The sequence below is a fragment of the Oncorhynchus keta genome, chromosome 18 (genome assembly GCF_023373465.1).
Source record: "Oncorhynchus keta strain PuntledgeMale-10-30-2019 chromosome 18, Oket_V2, whole genome shotgun sequence".
Lineage (NCBI taxonomy): Eukaryota > Metazoa > Chordata > Actinopteri > Salmoniformes > Salmonidae > Oncorhynchus > Oncorhynchus keta.
The window spans coordinates 8,558,174-8,578,124 of NC_068438.1; the positions used below are offsets into that span (position 1 = coordinate 8,558,174).

Genomic DNA, 19,951 nt, shown 5'->3' on the forward strand with positions numbered 1-19,951 from the left:
ATAAATAAATAAATACAGGTAAAGAGTTAGTTGTTTGGGTTAAATTATAGATGGGCTATGTCAGCTGGTGCTTAAAGCTAGTGTTTACAGTTTCAGAGATTTTTGTAGTTTGTTCCAGTCATTGGCAGCAGAGAACTGGAAGGAGATGGAAGAATTTGGTTTTGGGGGTGACCAGAGATGCTGGAGCGCGTGCTACAGGTGGGTGCTACTATGGTGCCCAGCGAGCTGAGATAAGGGGGGACTTTACCTAGCAGGGTCTTGTAGATGACATGGAGCCAGTGGGTTTGGCTACGAGTATGAAGTGAGGGTCAGCCAACGAGAGTGTACAGGTCGCAGTGGTGGGTAGTATATGGGGCTTTGGTGACAAAACGGATGGCACTGTGATAGACTGCATCCAAATGATTGATTAGGGTATTGGAGGCTATTTTGTAAATGACATCGCCGAAGTCGAGGATTGGTAGGATGGTCCGTTTTACAAGGGTATGTTTGGCAGCATGAGTGAAGGATGCTTTGTTGCGAAATAGGAAGCCAATTCTAGATTTGACTTTGGATTGGAGATGTTTGATATGGGTCTGGAAGGAGAGTTTACAGTCTAACCAGACACCTAAGTATTTGTAGTTGTCCACGTATTCTAAGTCAGAGCCGTCCAGAGTAGTGATGTTGGACAGGCGGGTAGGTGCAGGTAGCGATCGGTTGAAGAGCATGCATTTAGTTTTACTTGTATTTAAGAGCAATTGGAGGCCACGGAAGGAGAGTTGTACGGCATTGAAGCTCGCTGATGCCACATTACTGACGAAAGTTTGTACATATAAACGAAGATCTGTAACCGAGTAAAGGGAGATGGTAAAATAATAATTTAAAGTGTAAATGTTAATTCATAGTCGTAACATATGTTTACAGATCTAATTTAAAGTTGACCTTTCATGTTTCAAGCATGGCTTTTCTTACCATCCTAACCATTTACGTATGGATTTTCTTACGATCCTAATGATACCTCAACCTTTTGGCAGCTATCTCCTTCCATACTCATAGTTCCCAGTGGGAAATTACACTTGAATGACCCTCCAAATAGGTATTACAAGCAGTGGTGGAAAAAGTACCCAATTGTCATACATGAGTACAAGAGCAGCTCCCTTAATAGAAAATGACTGAAGTAAAGGTGAAAGTCTCCCAGTAAAACGCTACTTGAGTAAAAGTCAGAAAGTATTTGGTTTTAAACATACTTAAGTATCAAAAGTAAATATAATTGCTAAAAAATACTTAAGGGAGTTATTCATAATACGGGTTACATGGAGAAAATCGGACCTCTCTGAAATGAAAATGGGTGGCCCTCCCTTATTTACCCAAACCCTCCCTGAACACTTTGAGGGATATACCCCAAATAATCATTAAAACATGTGGATTGGAGAGAACATGTCTACCATTTACCATAACTTCTTGGACAGACCAGAGCCTTGGATATGCAGTTTTAGAAACTGTTCTTTGTCCTGTAAGCATTACATGGGAATTTTGATAGCGCACAGGACTCAGGGCCAAACGGTTGTGTATCTGCAGACCACTATGGACGAGAGTAGGGGTTGGAAAGATCTCCTATATAGTCAAAGCAAAAATAGCCTTTTATAAACATTTCATGCAATTCTACGCAATTTGACATATTAGCAGAATATTTTTTAAATAACACACAAGTTACTGAATCTACAGGCTAAGAATGGACAGAGATAGGCATGTGTTCCTCTTATCATATGTCTCCAATGACATATCAATGTGTCTTGTTTGCAACGAACCTGTTTGCAAATAATAAAATCTGAGACATTATTAGGAATCTGAGCACGGTACTGTACTTTCAAATATAAGGCCTACCTTTCGACCCCAGACAGAGTAGGCCTACCAACGCAGAAAAATGTAAGTTTTAACTGCTGGCTACTCTTCTTCCGTGGCTTAACCCAACGAGAGAAGGTCCCAAGTGTTTCCCTAAATGATGTCTGGGTTTAAACATCTATTGTACGGAAAGTGAATAGCTTAATCAAGTGATAGTGACAGAATTCGATTATTTCCCAAGCAGAGTACATTTCTTGTCTCCTCGGGTATAGAAGGTTGTATGTAGCTCAGCCTCTGAATAACAACGATATCCCCATATGCATTGGAGTCATGTCTTTTACAGCTTGTTCCTAGCATAAAGCATCGCTGACCAAAGCGCTGTTATAGATCACTTTATATAATCGGATATCCATTACAGCGTGTAATGCATCCTAGTTTTATTTACACCATCTCAGCAGCCATCTTAGAAATATAACTTTGCTCTGTGCTTCTCCGAGCATGCACTTCGTAGTTTATAGGCTATGGATAATTTGATTGAGACCACACTAAATAGCCTATAGGGACACTTGATATTGCGCGCCAAGCAGACAATCAGAGATGAGGGGCGGCATCGGGCACACACACCAATCTATAGCCTTATAAGCAACTCATTCTAAAACAGTGAGAAATATAGACATTTAGTCAATTACAAATTACATGACCCTCCCCTGGACTAGATTTAAAAAACTAAATAAACCCCTTGACTGAAATTGATCAAGCATGACCCTCCACCATTTTCATTCAGCTACCCATTATGTAAATTCCGATCCATCCCTCATTATCAAAAGTAAAAGTTTAAATCATTTCTAATTCCTTATTTTAAGCAAAACAGGCAGCACCATTTTCTTGTTATTTTTGATTTAAGGTTAAGCCATAAGCACAGTTCAACCCTCAGACATAATTAACAAATGTGTTTAGTGAGTCTGCAAGATCAGAGGCAGTAGGGATGACCATGGATGTTCTCTTAATAAGTGCTTGAATTAGATTATTTTCTGTCCTGCTAAGCATTAGAAATATTAATGTCAAGTACAAATAGACCAAAAAAATTAAACACCAGTCTCAACGTCAAAAGTGAAGAGGCGACTCCGGGATGCTGGCCTTCTTTCTAGGCAGAGTTGCAAAGAAAAGCCATATCTCAGACTGGCCAATAAAAATAAAAGATTAAGATGGGCAAAAGAACACAGACACTGGACAGAGGAACTCTGCCTAGAAGGCCAGCATCCCGGAATCGCCTCTTCACGGTTGACATTGAGACCGGTGTTTTGCGGGTACTATTTAATGAAGCTGCCAGTTGAGAACTTGTGAAGCATCTGTTTCGCAAACTATACATTCTAATGTACTTGTCCTCATGCTCAGTTGTGCACCGAGGCCTCCCACTCCTGTTTCTATTCGGGTTAGAGCCAGTTTGCGCTGTTCTTTGAAGAGAGTAGTACACAGCGCTGTACGAGATCTTCAGTTTCTTGGCAATTTCTCGCATGGGATAGCCTTCATTTCTCAGAACAAGACAAGACTGAAGAGTTTCAGAAGAAAGTTATTTGTTTTCAGCTGTGCTAACATAATTGCAAAAGGGTTTTCTAATGATCAATTAGCCTTTTAAAATGATAAACTTGGATTAGCTAACACAACGTGCCATTGGAACACAGGAGTGATGGTTGCTGATAATGGGCCTCTGTACGCCTATGTAGATATTCCATAAAAAATTTGCTGTTTCCAGCTACAATAGTAATTTACAACATTAACCATGTCTACACTGTATGCTTATCAATTTGATGTTATTTTAAAGGACAAAAAAATAGCTTTTCTTTCAAAAACAAGGACATTTCTAAGTGACCCCAAACTTTTGAACAAGTAGTATAGCTAGTTTGACCATTTGTCAATGTTAAGCAAGCTAGCTAACTTTATTATTAGCAATGTTAGCTAGATTATCAAGCTAGCTAACATCTCATTGGTTGAATAATTGTTCAGACTTCAAAGACACATGAACACATTCATGTTGTATTTACGACTTCCCAATTTCCCATGAGCACATGAAACCACAATGCTGGACCACCCTTAGGGTCCAGCATTATGCCGCGTTCACGCGGTAGTCGGAACTAGGAAACTCGGAAATGCCCAACTTGCTGAATGGTTGAACGCAGCTTGGCTCGTGTATAACTATTATAACAAGCTATTGTTATTTTATAGTTATTGTATAACTATATAACAAGCTATTGGCAAGTCGGACATTTCTGAGTTTCCTAGTTCTGACTAGCACGTGAACCCAGCATTAGTCCTCTGGATAACAGTGTAGTTTTATCTGGTTCTCCATGGGTGATGCTTGAGTAGAAATGAGGAGCAGGAATGAAATTGAAATCTCAGTTTATTAATCTCAAAGGCACCCTGTACCTTGAAAACAGTTTACAAATATAATCTGTCAAATTATACAATAATAAAGCACACAATGTCCAGCATTTTCCTCACTTATATCATCATTATTATTTTGACTGATATCACTTTTTTTGTATTAAAAAGAAAAAGAAAACATATATATAGATGTGATTATCAATTCATACAATGTAAAAAATAACAAGGTTTTCAACAACATGTATGCCTTTTCTCCCCAGCAGAGGGCAATATTGTAAAGTGATATACATTTTTCTGGCAGGGAGGCAAGTGAAGGGAAGGAAATGGTTGCTGCCTCTGAAGTGAAGTATCAGAAAGTGTATTCTACAATCAACAATTGTTGATAATTATCATGAATTCGTGTGTGTGTTTACATGAGTATGTGTGGGGGAGTAGAGCGGTGAGATGTGTCGGACCACAGTTGAAGCACAGTACATAGAAGACGTTTCTGTTCAAGCACAGGAGAGTAGTAATGATCCTTTGAGGACATCCTTTGGCTCATTATTTATCCTCGTCGTGGTGGTAGCCACACACCACCCCCACATCCTCATCGTGTGCACAATTGTGCTTGCCCAACTTTGCCCGTTTGCAGTCCAGTAACGTCCTCTCTGTGCCCTCACACTCCACATCATCTAGCAGGATACTGCCACTGCCACCCCCCAGCTCTGCCCGTTTAGCCACACGCAGGGCTACAGGGAAGCCTAGTTGCTGGCAGACCACCGTAGCCGCTTTACTATTAAACAAGTCATCACATACTGTGCCCCACTCCCCCCGAATGTAAATCTCCACCCGCCCACGATCCGACAGCTGCTCTGCACTGATCAGCCGCACCGACCCAGCCCGATGCTTCCGGCGCCGCTGCTTCCCAGGTTTGGAACCCCGGTTCTTCTTGTTGACTCGGTTCCCTGTGGAATGTTCTGTCTTGTCACTCTGCCCTTTCAGGAACTTGTCCTGGGCCTTTGAGAGAGTGAAGTTAGGCCTCTGGGTGGTGTGCTTTGTTGCAGCTGTCCAGTACGTAGGCCTTGGTGTTGTCTGGGGCCGATTGGTCGTAACTCCTAGTGGAAAGGGTCTGACTGTGGCGTGTGGTTGCGGTCGGGTCAAGGGTCGTGCTGTTGGTGGAGAGGGCCTTCTGGCTCCAGTTGTCAATAGTGGCCGGGGCTTTGGGGTAACAGTGGGCCTGGTGTAGGACAACGACGGTCTCTGCCGGGAAGGAGTGGTGGCTTGACCTGGCCTGGCCGTCATTACCTGTCTCCATGAGATGGTCAGTGCAGGTGTAACGGTACCAGTAGTCCTCTGCTGCATTGAGGTGGGATTGGAAGGTGTTGTTACAGGTTTAACAGTAGCTCGTGTTGTTAGAGGTTCAACTGTAGCCCTTATCGTTGCAGGATTAGCAGTAGCCTTCAGGGTTGCAGTTGGAGGTGTGTAGGTAGGTCTCGTCGTCATGGAGCGCAGGGTGGTCGGAGGAGTACGGAGCGTGGTGGTAGCTGTTGTTCTCGCAGTAATAGTGGGCGCAGCGGTGGTCGTCGGCTTCTTGTCAATGACAAACTCTGTAGAGAGGAAGTCAAGCGAAAGAAACAGCTCTTTAGAGCACTCCAACTGACTGAGATGTGTTGCGCTGTGACTCATGATGGCCTGCAAAGGAACGCATGTTTGTTTGTGGTGTCACTTACCCTCCTTCGGGTGGAAGTGAATCAGCTTGCCTTTAATCTTGACAAGAGTTGGCTTGAAGTTGCACTTGCCTGGAGGTGCTCTCCTAGATGGTGAGAGAAATCCATCAAACAATCCATTGATTTTAATGCTGCCCATGACAGCTCTATCTCCTACTAATACAGTATAGAGTAATTTGAATCATACATTATAATAACCACATGGAGAACAGTTCTATCATTGATAAGCACATTATATTCAGTAAATTGCCGTTATGGTAAAAGATTTAGCAGATATTCCCTTAGCGTGACACAGAGTGATTACATTAGCTGATTACATAGTTAAAGTAAGAGATATACTAAACAAACACAGGGGGATTGAAGACCACATCAATAATTGGATGGACAATAAACATTAGTATATCTGGCAAAGGTATGTCTGTTTTGGGAATCTGCCATTAATCCAAGATAGGGATGAATTCCCAGAGCCCCCTGGCTGTTGGGACACTGTGACCCTTGTTTAATACCTGGATGGATCCATTATCTTATAGATCACCCCCGCTCTGGCAGACGCACTGGGAGCTCCCGTTGCCAGGAAGTACAGCTCCCCTAGAAACAAGAGGAAAAAAGGATCTAAGACCCAGCACAAAGATATGCAACACTTTCAAAGTGAAATCAAGACAGCCCGTTTCTTTTGAACCCCTTCCCACTCTACTCAAATCAGCTTTGAAGTCAAGTATTCTGAAAAAGTTTGCTTGTTGAGACTTATCTGAAGCTAAAGAGCATGCACTAAGTGGCACACCACTGGGTTTGAACTGGGTGTGTTATTTCTTTATTTCTGTTCGAAAGCAGCAGAGGCTCATCATGAAATAACTCAGAGAAGCAGACAATTTTCCATGGTTGTCTTGGGTGACTGAATTCACAAGCAGCATGCATCCCCTAATGGCCTTTTCATGTACAGATCAGTACAAACAAAACACAAAAAAGACAGAAAAACATGCAAAGCTAGTTGTCAAGGTTACCTGCCTCATCTTCAGCAAAGGAAATTATGTATTTGTAATAGCTGTTGATAAGTTTGGGGAATCGGCACGTCTGGTCTTTTCCCATACAGATCTCCTTGTACTCCCACTTCCCAGTGCTTTGGTTCTCCTTCAGTGACATCAGGCGCCTAGGCACACAATGAGTCACTCAGATTGTGCATGTGTCAAGTGAGTTTTATGGCATTTGAAACATTTGTCAATGATCTTTCAATATTAAGAACATTTGTGTATCAACTTTTTTTCGATGCATGACAATCTATGAAACATTTTGTGCATTTTAATCAGTATAATGTTGTATAAACACACACCCACTCATGAAATCCCCGAATATGTAGAGGCCATTGAGATTAGGCATCTGGCAGCCGCGGTATATGTAGCCTCCAGTGACCGACTTCCCCAGTTTGTGGGGGTAAGCAAAAATAGGCAGGATGTCATCTGAGGAGAAAATATTTTTACACTGCTTAAGGGATTTAATACATATCTGAATCTCTTCACCAAATAATGAATTGATTCTTCATAGAGAAGCAGTCTTCCACCTCTACCAAGTTCTGTTGGAGGAATAGCCTACTCACCAAGAGAGGAGTTGTGACACAATCTGTTGTCATAGCAAGAGAAGCCCTCCTTGGCTCTCCAGCCATAGTTGCCACCCTTGACTATGAGGTCCACCTCTTCAAACTTATTCTGTCCCACGTCCCCGCAGAGCAGTCGGCCACGGCCCTGCCCCGTGATGAGGTCGCCCCGGTCGATGGAGCAGCGCCACATGTTACGCACCCCGTAGGCGTAGATCTCAGGCAGCGAGCCCTTCTCCCCCAGGAAAGGATTGTCCGATGGGATGCTGTAGGGTTCCACGTCATCGTTGTTGTCCACATCGAGACGCAGCACCTTGCCCAACAGAGTGGACCTACACACACATGGGTTTAACTGAGTTGTACTCATAGGAAAATGTCTTATGAGTATTTTAGTGTGGGCTTCTGTCATTGTTTTTCATTTGAGTATGTGTATCCAACCTGGTCTCAGAACGTTTTGTATTATTCTGTACGTAAATCTGAGACACACCTTTTAGTATGATATGTTCCAAATTACAATTGGTATTATATGTTACGACTTTGCAAAATGTACAATATGTTAGGAATTTGCTAAATATACGACATACAAATTCTAGCTAGGTGGCAAGGTGGCTAAGGTCATATAGACTAGGGTTTAGGGTTACGTTTAGGAGTTAGGTTAACAGGTTAACGTTAGGGTTAGCTAACGTGCTAAGTAGTTGCAAAACAGTGAAGTAGTAAGTCGTTGAAAAATGTCTAATTAGCCAAAATGCTAAAGTTATCCGTGATGAAATTCGAACTTGCAACGTATGAGTTGCTAAACATTAGTCATAACAACTGTAACGTGTCATGCTAATTTGAGTGTCCTTGATTTACTTTTACTATGGTACGAGACCAGGCTGGTGTGTCACAACAGTCATCAAAGACATTTACGATTAATGAAAGTTATAGATGCACAAAGATCATGCCCCCAAAAGCATTTTTTTAGGAGGAATGATAGTTATGCCTCTGTGACTTTCTCTTACTCATCATTATTCACGATTCATTCATGATTATCTGTAATCATGGTAACATCCACATTAATGTAGAACTGTTCAGAAGCATATTCTATTCCTATTTACAATCAAACGGACTCCAATGACATAATACATTATTTACCATTAATTTCTACTTAGGCACAGCATAATCCGAAACACAACCAATGCAAACTGCAAATGCCTCCAACAAGTTTGTAGGGTCACAAGCTTGATGCAGTCAATGCGTGCTAAGAATATGGGACCAAATACTCAATTTTTGACTACATTTAATACACTATAAGTGAATTTGTCCAAATACTTATGACACCTTCAAATGGGGGGATTAGATACACAAAATGCTTTCACTTCTAAATGATAAAACAGATATGTATGAAAATAACCTCAAATAAAAAGGTGACATTCTGTACTGTCACCTCATAAAACATTTGATCTCAAATCCAAAATGCTGAAGTATAGAGCCAAATGAATTGTTTTAGCTTCACTGTCCAAATAAATACATAGGGGATTCTCTCTCTCTCTCTCTCTCTCTCTCTCTCTCTCTCTCTCTCTCTCTCTCTCTCTCTCTCTCTCTCTCTCTCTCTCTCTCTCTCTCTCATACTATTATATGGCCCACAGCGTCTTGTGTAAATATTAGCCTTGGCAGGTCCCAAAACCCTCATATCCCTGGCCTTCCACTCATTGGCTGTCAAGAAACCCTCTGCTCATCTTTCTTCTCCTGGGATGAGCTGAAAGGGATGTTTTCACCAAATGCAACTCAGTACAACGCCTTTACCGTAAGTACCGCCCCCGAGATAAAGCTGTGATGTATAGAACCCCCTATTTCGGCATGCATAAATTCTGCTATCCACTAGAGCTACCCAACTATGAACTAGACATAACCCTCTTCTGAGAATAACACATAACAAGGTTGATTTAGAGCACCTGCTCTTACTCATGCCATTGTTGAAATTAGGAGGATGCGGTCATTGTTGTGGCTGGAATAGAATGAATGGAACGGAGTCAGTCATGTGTTTTCCATATTTTTGGGATTCGCTTGATACCGTTCCATTTATTTCATTCCAGCCATTACAATGAGCCCGTCTTCCTATAGCTCCTCCCACCAGCCTCCTTTTACATCTACATCGTAATATTCTGAACAGAATCGCAGATATTCTACCTCCGTTCGGGTCTTTAAAAGGAGTGGCAAACGTCCCTTCAAGCTCAACTATGCAAGACTGTAGTGATTATCACATGGTAAGAAAATGCCGGACATCGCCCGACAACATTCTCCATAAATATTTAGCCTGACACAGCAGGTCCAGACTCTGGCCACTGACCAAAGCGCTGTGGGGGTGGCACTCACAACCTGACTGGTACTGCTATGCCCTGTCCTTGCCCATGGTTCAAAATAAAGTGCATTCTAAGACACAGACTGTCCAGAGCTCAGTGATGTTTTTCCTCAAAGAAGGGTTTAGAGTTTCTCATAATATCACTGTGTGTACAATTCTGTCACAGTGTTATAACTATAGAGGCAGGTCACTTTCAGCAAAATGTTTTGGGCTGCTTTGAGTCCTTTCTGAATGGCCCTGTGACACTATGTAGATTCTGGGCACTGCCAACCCCTGCCCGAGCCCCTGCCAGGAGAAAGCTAAACATACCGTACCAAGGCTAATATTGTGAACAACTGTACTGTCTGTCTACATGAATGTACATATAGCCTTGAGCTGAGTGTTTGTCATGTCAAATGCTCAGGGGTCATAGATGGCGATTTCTCTCCCAATGTTACCAAAGCATTGTCGCCATTGACAAGTAAAGGTCATAAAATCGCACTTTCATGAATAGCTGCTGAGTGGCATTGCTGAAGGTCCTGTATAAAGTTAATTGCGCTTCAATCCATACATTTGTCACTCTGTCAATGTTGAGAGCTTGTCAATTTCTAGTCAAAGTTTTTAGTAAAAGATTCTTCTACCCTCCGGTGTCAATTCATCTTCTGGAATATTAAACTTGTTTATGACAAGTTGACAACAACTCAGACACAAATTTAATCTAAACGTGTATTAGTCAACCATGAATATAATAATTACTAGACATTTACCAGGGCAACAGGATTTTCCATTCTTTAAAAATAGAATCATGTATCACTATGTTACCATATGAGAACATCACATAATTTGGCAATTGAGTAATACAGTTTACAAACACACTAATAGACTAATTGTGCCCTGTGGTCCCCTTTACTGTAGCTTATATTTACATCAACAAAGATGTCACGCTATAGGTTAAACTTTTTGAACTCCTATTTTCCAGATAAAAAAAAAAGTTAAATGAATGCAAATAAGTATACTATGAAGAGCCAGATGTATCACATTAAGCGTTTCACTCCACTATTAACTATAATTGTCACTTCTACTCCCTCTCCAGCGCTCGAGGTCGGCAGTCTGCTGATTATTACGCACACCTGTCACCATCGTTAAGCGCACCAGCGCCTCATCAGACTCACCTGGACTCCATCACCTTCCTGATTACCTTCCCAATATCTGTCACTCCCTTTGGTTCTTTCCCTAGGTGCTATTGTTTCTGTTCCAGTGTTCATTTTGTACGCGACCTGTGTTTCTTGGTTTGTTCTATGTTCATTTAGTTATTAAATACACTCCCTGAAATTGCTTCCTGAATCCCAGCGTACTCATTGCAATAATACTCCGACACCACTGTTTAGGTGTCCTTTGTTGAACTATATCTTCAACTTAAAAAATGTAGGTCTCTGAAGCAAACATATCATTCTGACCTTCAAAAAACATCAACATTGGGTGAAAGCTAGATATACACTAAATAACTAAATGTCACCCCTTAATTTGTTTCCCCTGAATGAGTTTTGAAATGTATAGAGCATGGGGACTCACTTATTCTGGGAGTTCCCAAACTTGCCAAAGGGATCCCCTGCTCTTCCCCCATCGCCGATGAAGATATAGAGGTAGCCATCGTGTCCGAAGAGAAGCTGGCCCCCGTTGTGGTTCGAGGCAGGTTCCACCACTTCCAAAATAGTTCTACAAAGAAAACCATGCATGACCAAACATCACTAAATTCTAAATCTGAAAGGATGATTGTAGTTGCAGATCTTTATTTCAAAATCTGCTGATTTGTATTGTTTCAAAATGTCAAATACATGCATGTGAATGGAGCCCATGTCCCCACAGGTTCTGATTCAGTCCATGTCATTTGGTGAAACTTCTCTTACCTCTCTGAGGAGTGATCTAGTTGGTTCATATCGTCAGCGGACAGTGTGAACTCACTAATGCGGATCCTCTCCTCCTTCTTCACAGACACAGAGTAGTAGACATAGGCCTTCTGCACCAGTGTGAAGCGCGGGTGGAGGGCCATGCAGAGGAAGCCTCTCTCATCCCCTGCCCAGGGAGAGGTGAGCACTGCCTTAGTTAGGTTGAGGAAGGGCCGGTCAATACGGGAGCCGTTGGGCAGGTACGTCCACACGTAGCCCAGCTGCTCGGCCACAAAGAAGCGGTGGGTCCCGTCGTCGGCGTGGACCATTGCCACCGGGTTCCTCAGGCCGTTGGCCACCTCCTGCAGACACAGTTGGAGACAGCCCTCGGGGTCCGCCCGAACATCTCCCAGGTTGGCGTTGAGCTTGTCGTCGGAGAGCACGTTAGGGTAACAGTACTCCCTGTCTTTGAGCTCCAGGAAGTTACAGAACTTATTGCGGTCCTCCTCTATGCCCACCGTGGCGTTGTTGTCGGTGAGCAGGCTAATGGTGTAGCGGCACTGGTGCCAGAACTCAGAGCAGTAGTCTCCGCACAGGCCTGGCAGCTCCCTCATGGGCGTGTTGGCATCTTCAGCATCGTACAGGTGGGCAGAGTAGGGAGAGCACTCCTGTGAGGATGAGGAAAGCTTGTTTGAAAAGTGGCAGAGGTATTGGTGCTCGGACTACACACGCTTATGAGCAAAACTCAGTAGATCTACCTTGTCGGCTGATAACTTTCATAATGAGCTACCACTTAAACTGTAGGCTATAGCCACTTTGTGTAATCTCAAATTGAAACTTCAAAAGCATAGTCTACATGTTAATGCTATGTCATGTCTGTCATGTCATACTGTGCAGCTATTTTCATGATGAACTCTCCCTAGGCTTGTAAACATTTGAAATTCAGCATGTCCTCTTTTCCTCCCAGTACTCACCAGACCAGCTGGTAATGACTATTCTGGGTATAAATAAGGCCTGTTTAAATGCATCTTGGAACATCCAATCCCCTATTAAGTCAAAGCCACACAATTACACCCATTTTGACACTGGTAATCCGTTGGGACAATGATGCAAAACATATAAACCACTGTAACAGCTGGTACTGAAAGAAACAATTCTGTTACAAAAACGGATTAATAATATAATGATTCCAAGTCTTAAGCAAAAGGGGCATAATGTGTTCTGGAGTTCTGCCGAGTAATTTTTCATTTATTTCCATTTAAATCTGGGATATGTATGCTCTCCCAAAAAGGTGCCGTCAAATAAACGGTGCCATCAAAAACTCTACATCAAAGTGTTTAACATCAACAACACTTGGCCATCTCAGGGTTTAAATCTGCTGCTGGCCGTAGATTGCAGGGTGGATTATGCAAATCACATGATTCCCAGGCAGTGACGTAAAAAGGGGACAATCTGGAGGTGCTATGTGTTACACACAGCCACATGTCTGAGTTGGGGGTACAGTATAAAACTAGTAGGTAAGAACTGGCAAATGTGGCCGTATAGCTGCTAAAAGGAACATAAATAAAATGTATGTATGAAATGCCTTAATTTTAAACAAAATGTAAGATATGTCAGGTCATGGCACATTGTGAGGCCCATTTCTTAAGGTACTGTTTCTGTGACCAACAGATGTATATCTGTAGTCCAAGTCATGTGAAATGTATAGATTAGGCCTCCCGGGTGGCGCAGTGGTTAAGGGTGCTGTACTGCAGCGCTAGCTGTGCCACCAGAGACCCTGGGTTCGTGCCCAGGCTCTGTCGTAACCAGCCGTGACCAGGAGGTCCGTGGGGCAATGCACAATTGGCCTGGCATTGGGGGGTAACATTTTAAATATATATTTTAAAAATGCATAGATAGACAGGTCTAATGAATTTATTTCAATTGACCTCATATGAACTGTAATTGTAAAATATTAGATATTCTTGCATGGGAGAGGTGAGCAAAGGGCCAAGTTTTTCAAAAGTTATCTATCTGGATTTCACCTATTGGGTAGGATTAGATGCATAAAAATAGAATGAATAGAATGGGTTTCCCCATTCAAGTCAATAATTTGACGGTTCTATTAATTCTATTTCTATGCATTTAATCCTAAACCAGATCACTTTTGAAAAACTGGGCCCTGGTCATTGGTGAAGTGAAATGAAGAAAAAAAAAACAATATAAAGAAAAGAATGGAAAAGTGGTGCGTGCATATGTATTCATATCCTTTGCTATGAAGTAGCTAAATAAGATCTGGTGCAACCAATTACCTTCAGAAGTCACATAATTAGTTAGATTGCACACAGGTGAACTTTATTTAAGTGTCACATGATCTGTCAAATGATCTCAGTATATACAGTATACACCTGTTCTGAAAGGCCTGAGTCTGTAACACCACTAAGCAAGCGGCACCACGAAGACCAAGGAGTGCTTCAAACAGGTCAGGGACAAAGTTGTGGAGAAGTATAGATCAGGTTTGGGTTATAAAAAAATAAAACTTTGAACATCCCACGGAGTACCATTAAATCAATTATTAAAACGTTTAAAGAATATGGCACCACAACAAACATTCCAAGAGAAGGCCGTCCACCAAAACTCAGGGACCAGGCAAGGAGGGCATTAATCAAAGAAGCAACAAAGGGACCAGAGAAAACACTGAAGGAGCTGCAAAGCTCCACAGTGGAAATTGGAGTATCTGTCCATAGGACCACTTTTAGACGTACACTCCACAGAGCTGGGCTTTACAGAAGAGTGTCCATAAAAAAGCCATTGCTTAATTAAAGAAACCACAAATATGGAAGAAGGTACTCGGATCAGATGAGAATAAAACAAGATTTTTGGCCATCAAGGAAAATGCTATGTCTGGCGCAAACCCAACACCTCCCATCACCCCAAGAATACCATCCCCACAGTGAAGCATGGTGGTGGCAGCATCATGCTGTGGGTATGTCTTTCATCGTCAGGAACTGGGAAACTGGTCAGAATTGAAGGAATGATGGCTGGCGCTAAATATTGAGAAAATCTTGAGGGAAATCTGTTTCAGTCTTCCAGAGATTTGAGACTGGGACAGAAGTTCACCTTCCAGCAGGACAATGATCCTAAGCATACTGCCAAAGCAACACTTGAGTGGTTTAAGGGGAAACATTTGAATGTCTTGGAATGGCCTAGTCAAATCCCAGAACTAAATCCAATTGAGAATCTGTGGCGTGACTTAAAGAGTGCTGTACACCAGCGGAACCCATCCAACTTGAAGGAGCTGGAGCAGTTTTGCCTTGAAGAATGGGCATAAATCCCAGTGGCTAGATGTGTCAAGCTTATAGAGACACCAGGATACTTGCAGCTGGAATTGCTGAAAAACGGGGCTCTACAAAGTATTGACTTTTTTTTTTTTGGGGGGTGAATAGTTATGCACGCTTTCTGTTTAGTTTTTTTGTCTTATTTCTTGTTTGTTTCGCAAAAAAATATATTTAGCATTTTCAAAGTGGTAGGCATGTTGTGTAAATCAAATGACACAAAACCCCCAAAAATAAATTTTAATTCCAGGTTGTAAGGCAACAAAATAGCAAAAATGCCAAGGGGATGAATACTTTTGCAAGCCACTGTATGTTACAAATCGTACATTTTATCGTAGAAACAACCCTAGACTAGCACTACCACATGCACACCCACAAACACTGTGAGAGTAAAGAAGGACAGTAGTAAAACAGTTAAGTACACGATGTAGGGTGAGCTGGTAGGGTTAAAGCTGTGTGTGTTGGTTTCCTTTCCTCCATGAGTCACCAAAGTCAACATAAATACACTCAAAGAAACCTCTAAAACGGCCCTCCTTCCAAAAGGGGTGGGCAGTAATGAGAGAGTGCACATGTGCCACATCGTATAGGACAACCCTTCAACGTTCCACGTTGCCACGATCACTGTAAATGTGAGACTTCTCAGTTTCCAAAGTTGGGAAGGAGGTATCGGATAGGCTGTATTTATTTAAATGGTTGACGTCAATGTTACTAATTGTTTTGTAACCCAATAGTCAGCCTTAATCCTACCACAAGTAGACGGTATAGTTCCTTCAACTACTTCAGCTGGATTCAACTCCTCACCTCCCTCTCCCTCCTTCCCTCCCTCTCCCTCCTGCCCTCCCTCCCAATCCCAGTGGAAATATGATACTGTATATCCTGTTCAGTGACCAGAGAGGAAATCGATGTTTGGCTGGTGGTCAGTGGGCCTCTTGACAGATCACAAGCATCCCCCTGTATCTATGATAACTGTCTGGACAAAGAGCATGATTGAGCAGAGTTTACCCTGGCTAAGTGGCCTTGGGCATTGGGTCTCCAGCCACTGACCACACTGCCTGTACCTTAGCATGGCTGATATGAGAGCTGAGCACAATAGCTAATTTCCACGAGATCCAAAACCAAACAAAGCTGAGGACACGTTCACGTGGTCTGCAATTCTCTTCATTGGAGAGGAGAACAAATATATTCCATCCAGTAGTGATGTTGTGGTACTGTGGTTCAGGCCCCAAAATCCATCATTGGTAACAGTACTGTCGTATCTCATGGTTGAACAGACACGCCAACGCCTTACATAATCCCTCCAACTGTAATTTGTTCCAATCTACAGCGTGCACATTTGGAAAGGCCTGGGGTATGTAATTATCATGATGTTCACATACATTTCAATAATGAAGGGGGTGTCAATGTGTAAAAATTGGAATGAAATATAGTTTCATGAAATATGATAGATTAATCTGTATAAAATGTTTTATATCCTGTGATGAAATAGAATTTTATTACAAGTGAAATTTAAAAAAAAAAAAAACATGCGTGAAGATGATCCATTCTACAAATGCACTCTTAGAAAAAAAGGTATTGTCTTTTTGTGGAAAGTTTTAGATAAGGAGGCATTAGCTAACATCCGACAACTGACGGACTTCAATTTACCTGACAGAGGATGGTGCGTATGTATTTCGCACAGGTCATGTAACCCGAGTAGTCAAAATAGTCCATGATCTTGTAGAAGTTCTGGGAGATCTTGTCATCTTTCTCCAGGTCACAGCAACCAAACTTGGCGTACTCCTTACAGAAGACCAGAGGCTCCCGTGGCTGGAAGGGGGGCTTGTAATCCAGGCACTGGGGATGGGTGGTCCCATGTCGGGGTGCGTGTAGGACCAGTAGGACCAACAGCCAACGGGACAGCAGCTCAACTCCTTTACACTTACCCTGCTCATTGCAATAGTAGTTTACCCTGCCACCTGTAGAGCTAAGTACTGGAGAGACGCAAAATTCCAAAAGGTCTGTGTGTAGTGGTGATTCTGTCCCTTCCCCAGGTGCCTGACTGTTGGAGAGCCTTCCTATGTTTGCTCTGGACATGTGCTCTTTCGCAGGAACAAAAACCAACGGTGGCGGAGAGCAACAGGCCCTTTCATTCAGCAGTTCGCCCTGGCCAGCCACGATGCTTCCACTCTCCACTCAGAACCTATTCCCTCCCTCCTTCTGCTCCCTCCTCCCCTTTACTCTCCCTCTCTCCTCCTCTCCCTCGCTCCTCCTCTCCCCCTCTGTCCTCCACAGACACATGGCATTCTTTCCCATTGCGGCCTGTCTATATCACCCTGCTGTAGTTCTCCTCCCCCCTCTACATACTCAGCCTTTTCTCTACTTCACACACACCTCCCTCCCTGCCTCAGACAGATTCACTGAATGACTCAGGACATGTGCTGAAAGAAGAGAGCAATGGATCCTCCTCACACCACAAACAATGGCACAGCCTATAAGAAACTGTATGTATATGAAGGATTACATATGGATAATGCTCATGTGTTTAATACAGGCTACTGCTGTTATTCAACAAGCATTTGTGAACCACTTGGTGATATGAAATTGGTCTAAAACCAGTAGACATCAACTAAAAAATCTGTTCTAAAGTGAATTGAGTCTAACGATAAAAGGCGAGACAGCCTTTGAATTGGCTTGCTGCTGAATGTTGTGTCCTAGACCTACAGGGTATACAAATACCAAAGACATATGTCTTTCATTTGGACTCAGCCACCTCCCTCCCATGTACTTGGCTTCAGGTCTGACATATTTGCACAGCACATCTTAATTTCTCTGGTAACATCATAGGAACTGTTTCTATTTCCTCTTGCAATGACATTTTTTGAACGTGTGGATTTTAAACCATCTGCCTCCAAAAAAAATAAATACAGCCCGCTATTATTAGAGGAAAGGCTGGATAAAAAGCCCATTAATCAAATATTGGTTTTTCAAACCGGTATCTTTTCTAATTTCTTTTCCACTCAGACCTTTTCAGACCTTGCACGGCTGTCCGTGTTCTGTGCTTTATTGAGGTGAAACGGCTGTGAGTCAGAGTGAGTCATAGAGAGTTTATCTGCTTTCTGGGAATTGTACTGCCTCATATCAGTAAGCCAAGTCTCTTAAACACTTGAGATAGACAGAATTAAGACGTAGATTGGGTCATTACTTTTTTGGAAAGGCTATCGATTTTTTTTTTTCTTCAGAAATATTATGATAGGTTAGTAGTCTGTAGGGTGTAGTTTGTCTTACTGTACCATTTGGAAATACTTATGCCATTGGCAAGTGGTGCAGTCTATTCCTGCATGTACAATGATAAAACTGAATTTCAGAGAAAGTGTTAAATAATACAGAATGCTATACTTTGGGGGAGGGAGAGAAAAAGAAGCAATGTCTCATCTGAATGAAAGAAGCCTGGTGTTTGAAGGTCAGTAAATCAAATCAAGAGTGTGCAAAGCCTGTCATCAAGACAAAGGATGGCTACTTTGAAGAATGTAAAATATTTAAAAAAAGTTTTTGATTTGTTTAACACTTTTTGTGTTACTACATGATTCCATATGTGTTATTTCATAGTTTTGATGTCTTCACTATTATTCTACAATAAAGAAAAACCCTTGAATGAGTAGGTGTGTCCAAACTTTTGACTGGAAAAAGTATGTGAACCCTTTAGAATGACCTGGATTTCTGCATAAAATGGTCATACAAGTTGATCTGATATTCATCTAAATCACAACAATAGACAAACACAGTCTATAAACATTCACAGTGTAGGGTGCAAAAGTATGTGAACCCTTGGATTTAATAACTGATTTGGCAGCAATAACCTCAACCAAACGTTTTTGGTAGTTGAGGATCAGACCTGCACAACGGTCAGGAGGAATTTTGGACCATTCCTCTTTCCATTCCTCACACCAGCAATATTCTGGTGTGAACCGCTCTCGAGGTCATGCCACAGCATCTCAATCGGGTTGAGGTCAGGTATTTTCTTCTATTGAAGACATTCTGTTGTTGATTTACTACTGTGTTTTGGGTGTTTGTACTGTTGCATCACCCAACTTCTGTTGAGTTTCAATTGGCAGACAGATAGCTTTACATTCTCCTGCAAAAGGTCTTCATCAACATGGGAATTCATTTTTTCATCAATGATTAGATTACATTCAACTGTATTGTCATTGAACAAGTACAAGTACAGGACAACGAACTCTATCCAGAAGTGCAAATAAGAGTACAACAAATGTATAAGTGAGACAATTAAGTACAATGTATATTATTAAGTGGGATGTACAAATGTGCAATGAAGGCAAACGGCAAGTACAGATGGCAAGTCTAAATTACATTTACATTTAAGTCTTTGGTGCATTCACCTTATGACATCCAGTGGAACAGCCACTTTACAATAGTGCATCTAAATCTTTTAAGGGGGGTGAGAAGGATTACTTTATCCTATCCTAGGTATTCCTTAAAGAGGTGGGGTTTCAGGTGTCTCCGGAAGGTGGTGATTGACTCCGCTGTCCTGGCGTCGTGAGGGAGTGTGTTCCACCATTGGGGAGCCAGAGCAGCGAACAGTTTTGACTGGGCTGAGTGGGAACTGTACTTCCTCAGTGGTAGGGAGGCGAGCAGGCCAGAGGTGGATGAACGCAGTGCCCTTGTTTGGGTGTAGGCCCTGATCAGAGCCTGGAGGTACTGAGGTGCCGTTCCCCTCACAGCTCCGTAGGCAAGCACCATGGTCTTGTAGCGGATGCGAGCTTCAACTGGAAGCCAGTGGAGAGAGCGGAGGAGCGGGGTGACGTGAGAGAACTTGGGAAGGTTGAACACCAGACGGGCTGCGGCGTTCTGGATGAGTTGTAGGGGTTTAATGGCACAGGCAGGGAGCCCAGCCAACAGCGAGTTGCAGTAATCCAGACGGGAGATGACAAGTGCCTGGA

At 42.4% G+C, this 19,951-nt stretch overlaps 1 protein-coding gene across 1 annotated transcript; it reads right to left on the reverse strand.

Annotated features, from left to right (window-relative positions):
- Positions 1-4,198: 4,198 nt before the first annotated feature.
- Positions 4,199-17,205, reverse strand: LOC118397170 (HHIP-like protein 1). The gene is made up of 9 exons (XM_035791678.2): positions 16,659-17,205; positions 11,722-12,368; positions 11,387-11,530; positions 7,498-7,826; positions 7,234-7,360; positions 6,908-7,053; positions 6,413-6,494; positions 5,910-5,992; positions 4,199-5,786 (listed from the first exon to the last, which is right to left on the reverse strand). Exons 1-9 carry the CDS (start codon positions 17,085-17,087, stop codon positions 4,741-4,743), a joined length of 3,033 nt encoding a protein of 1,010 aa, XP_035647571.2. The 5' UTR covers positions 17,088-17,205; the 3' UTR covers positions 4,199-4,740.
- Between the last annotated feature and the right edge of the window lie 2,746 nt (positions 17,206-19,951).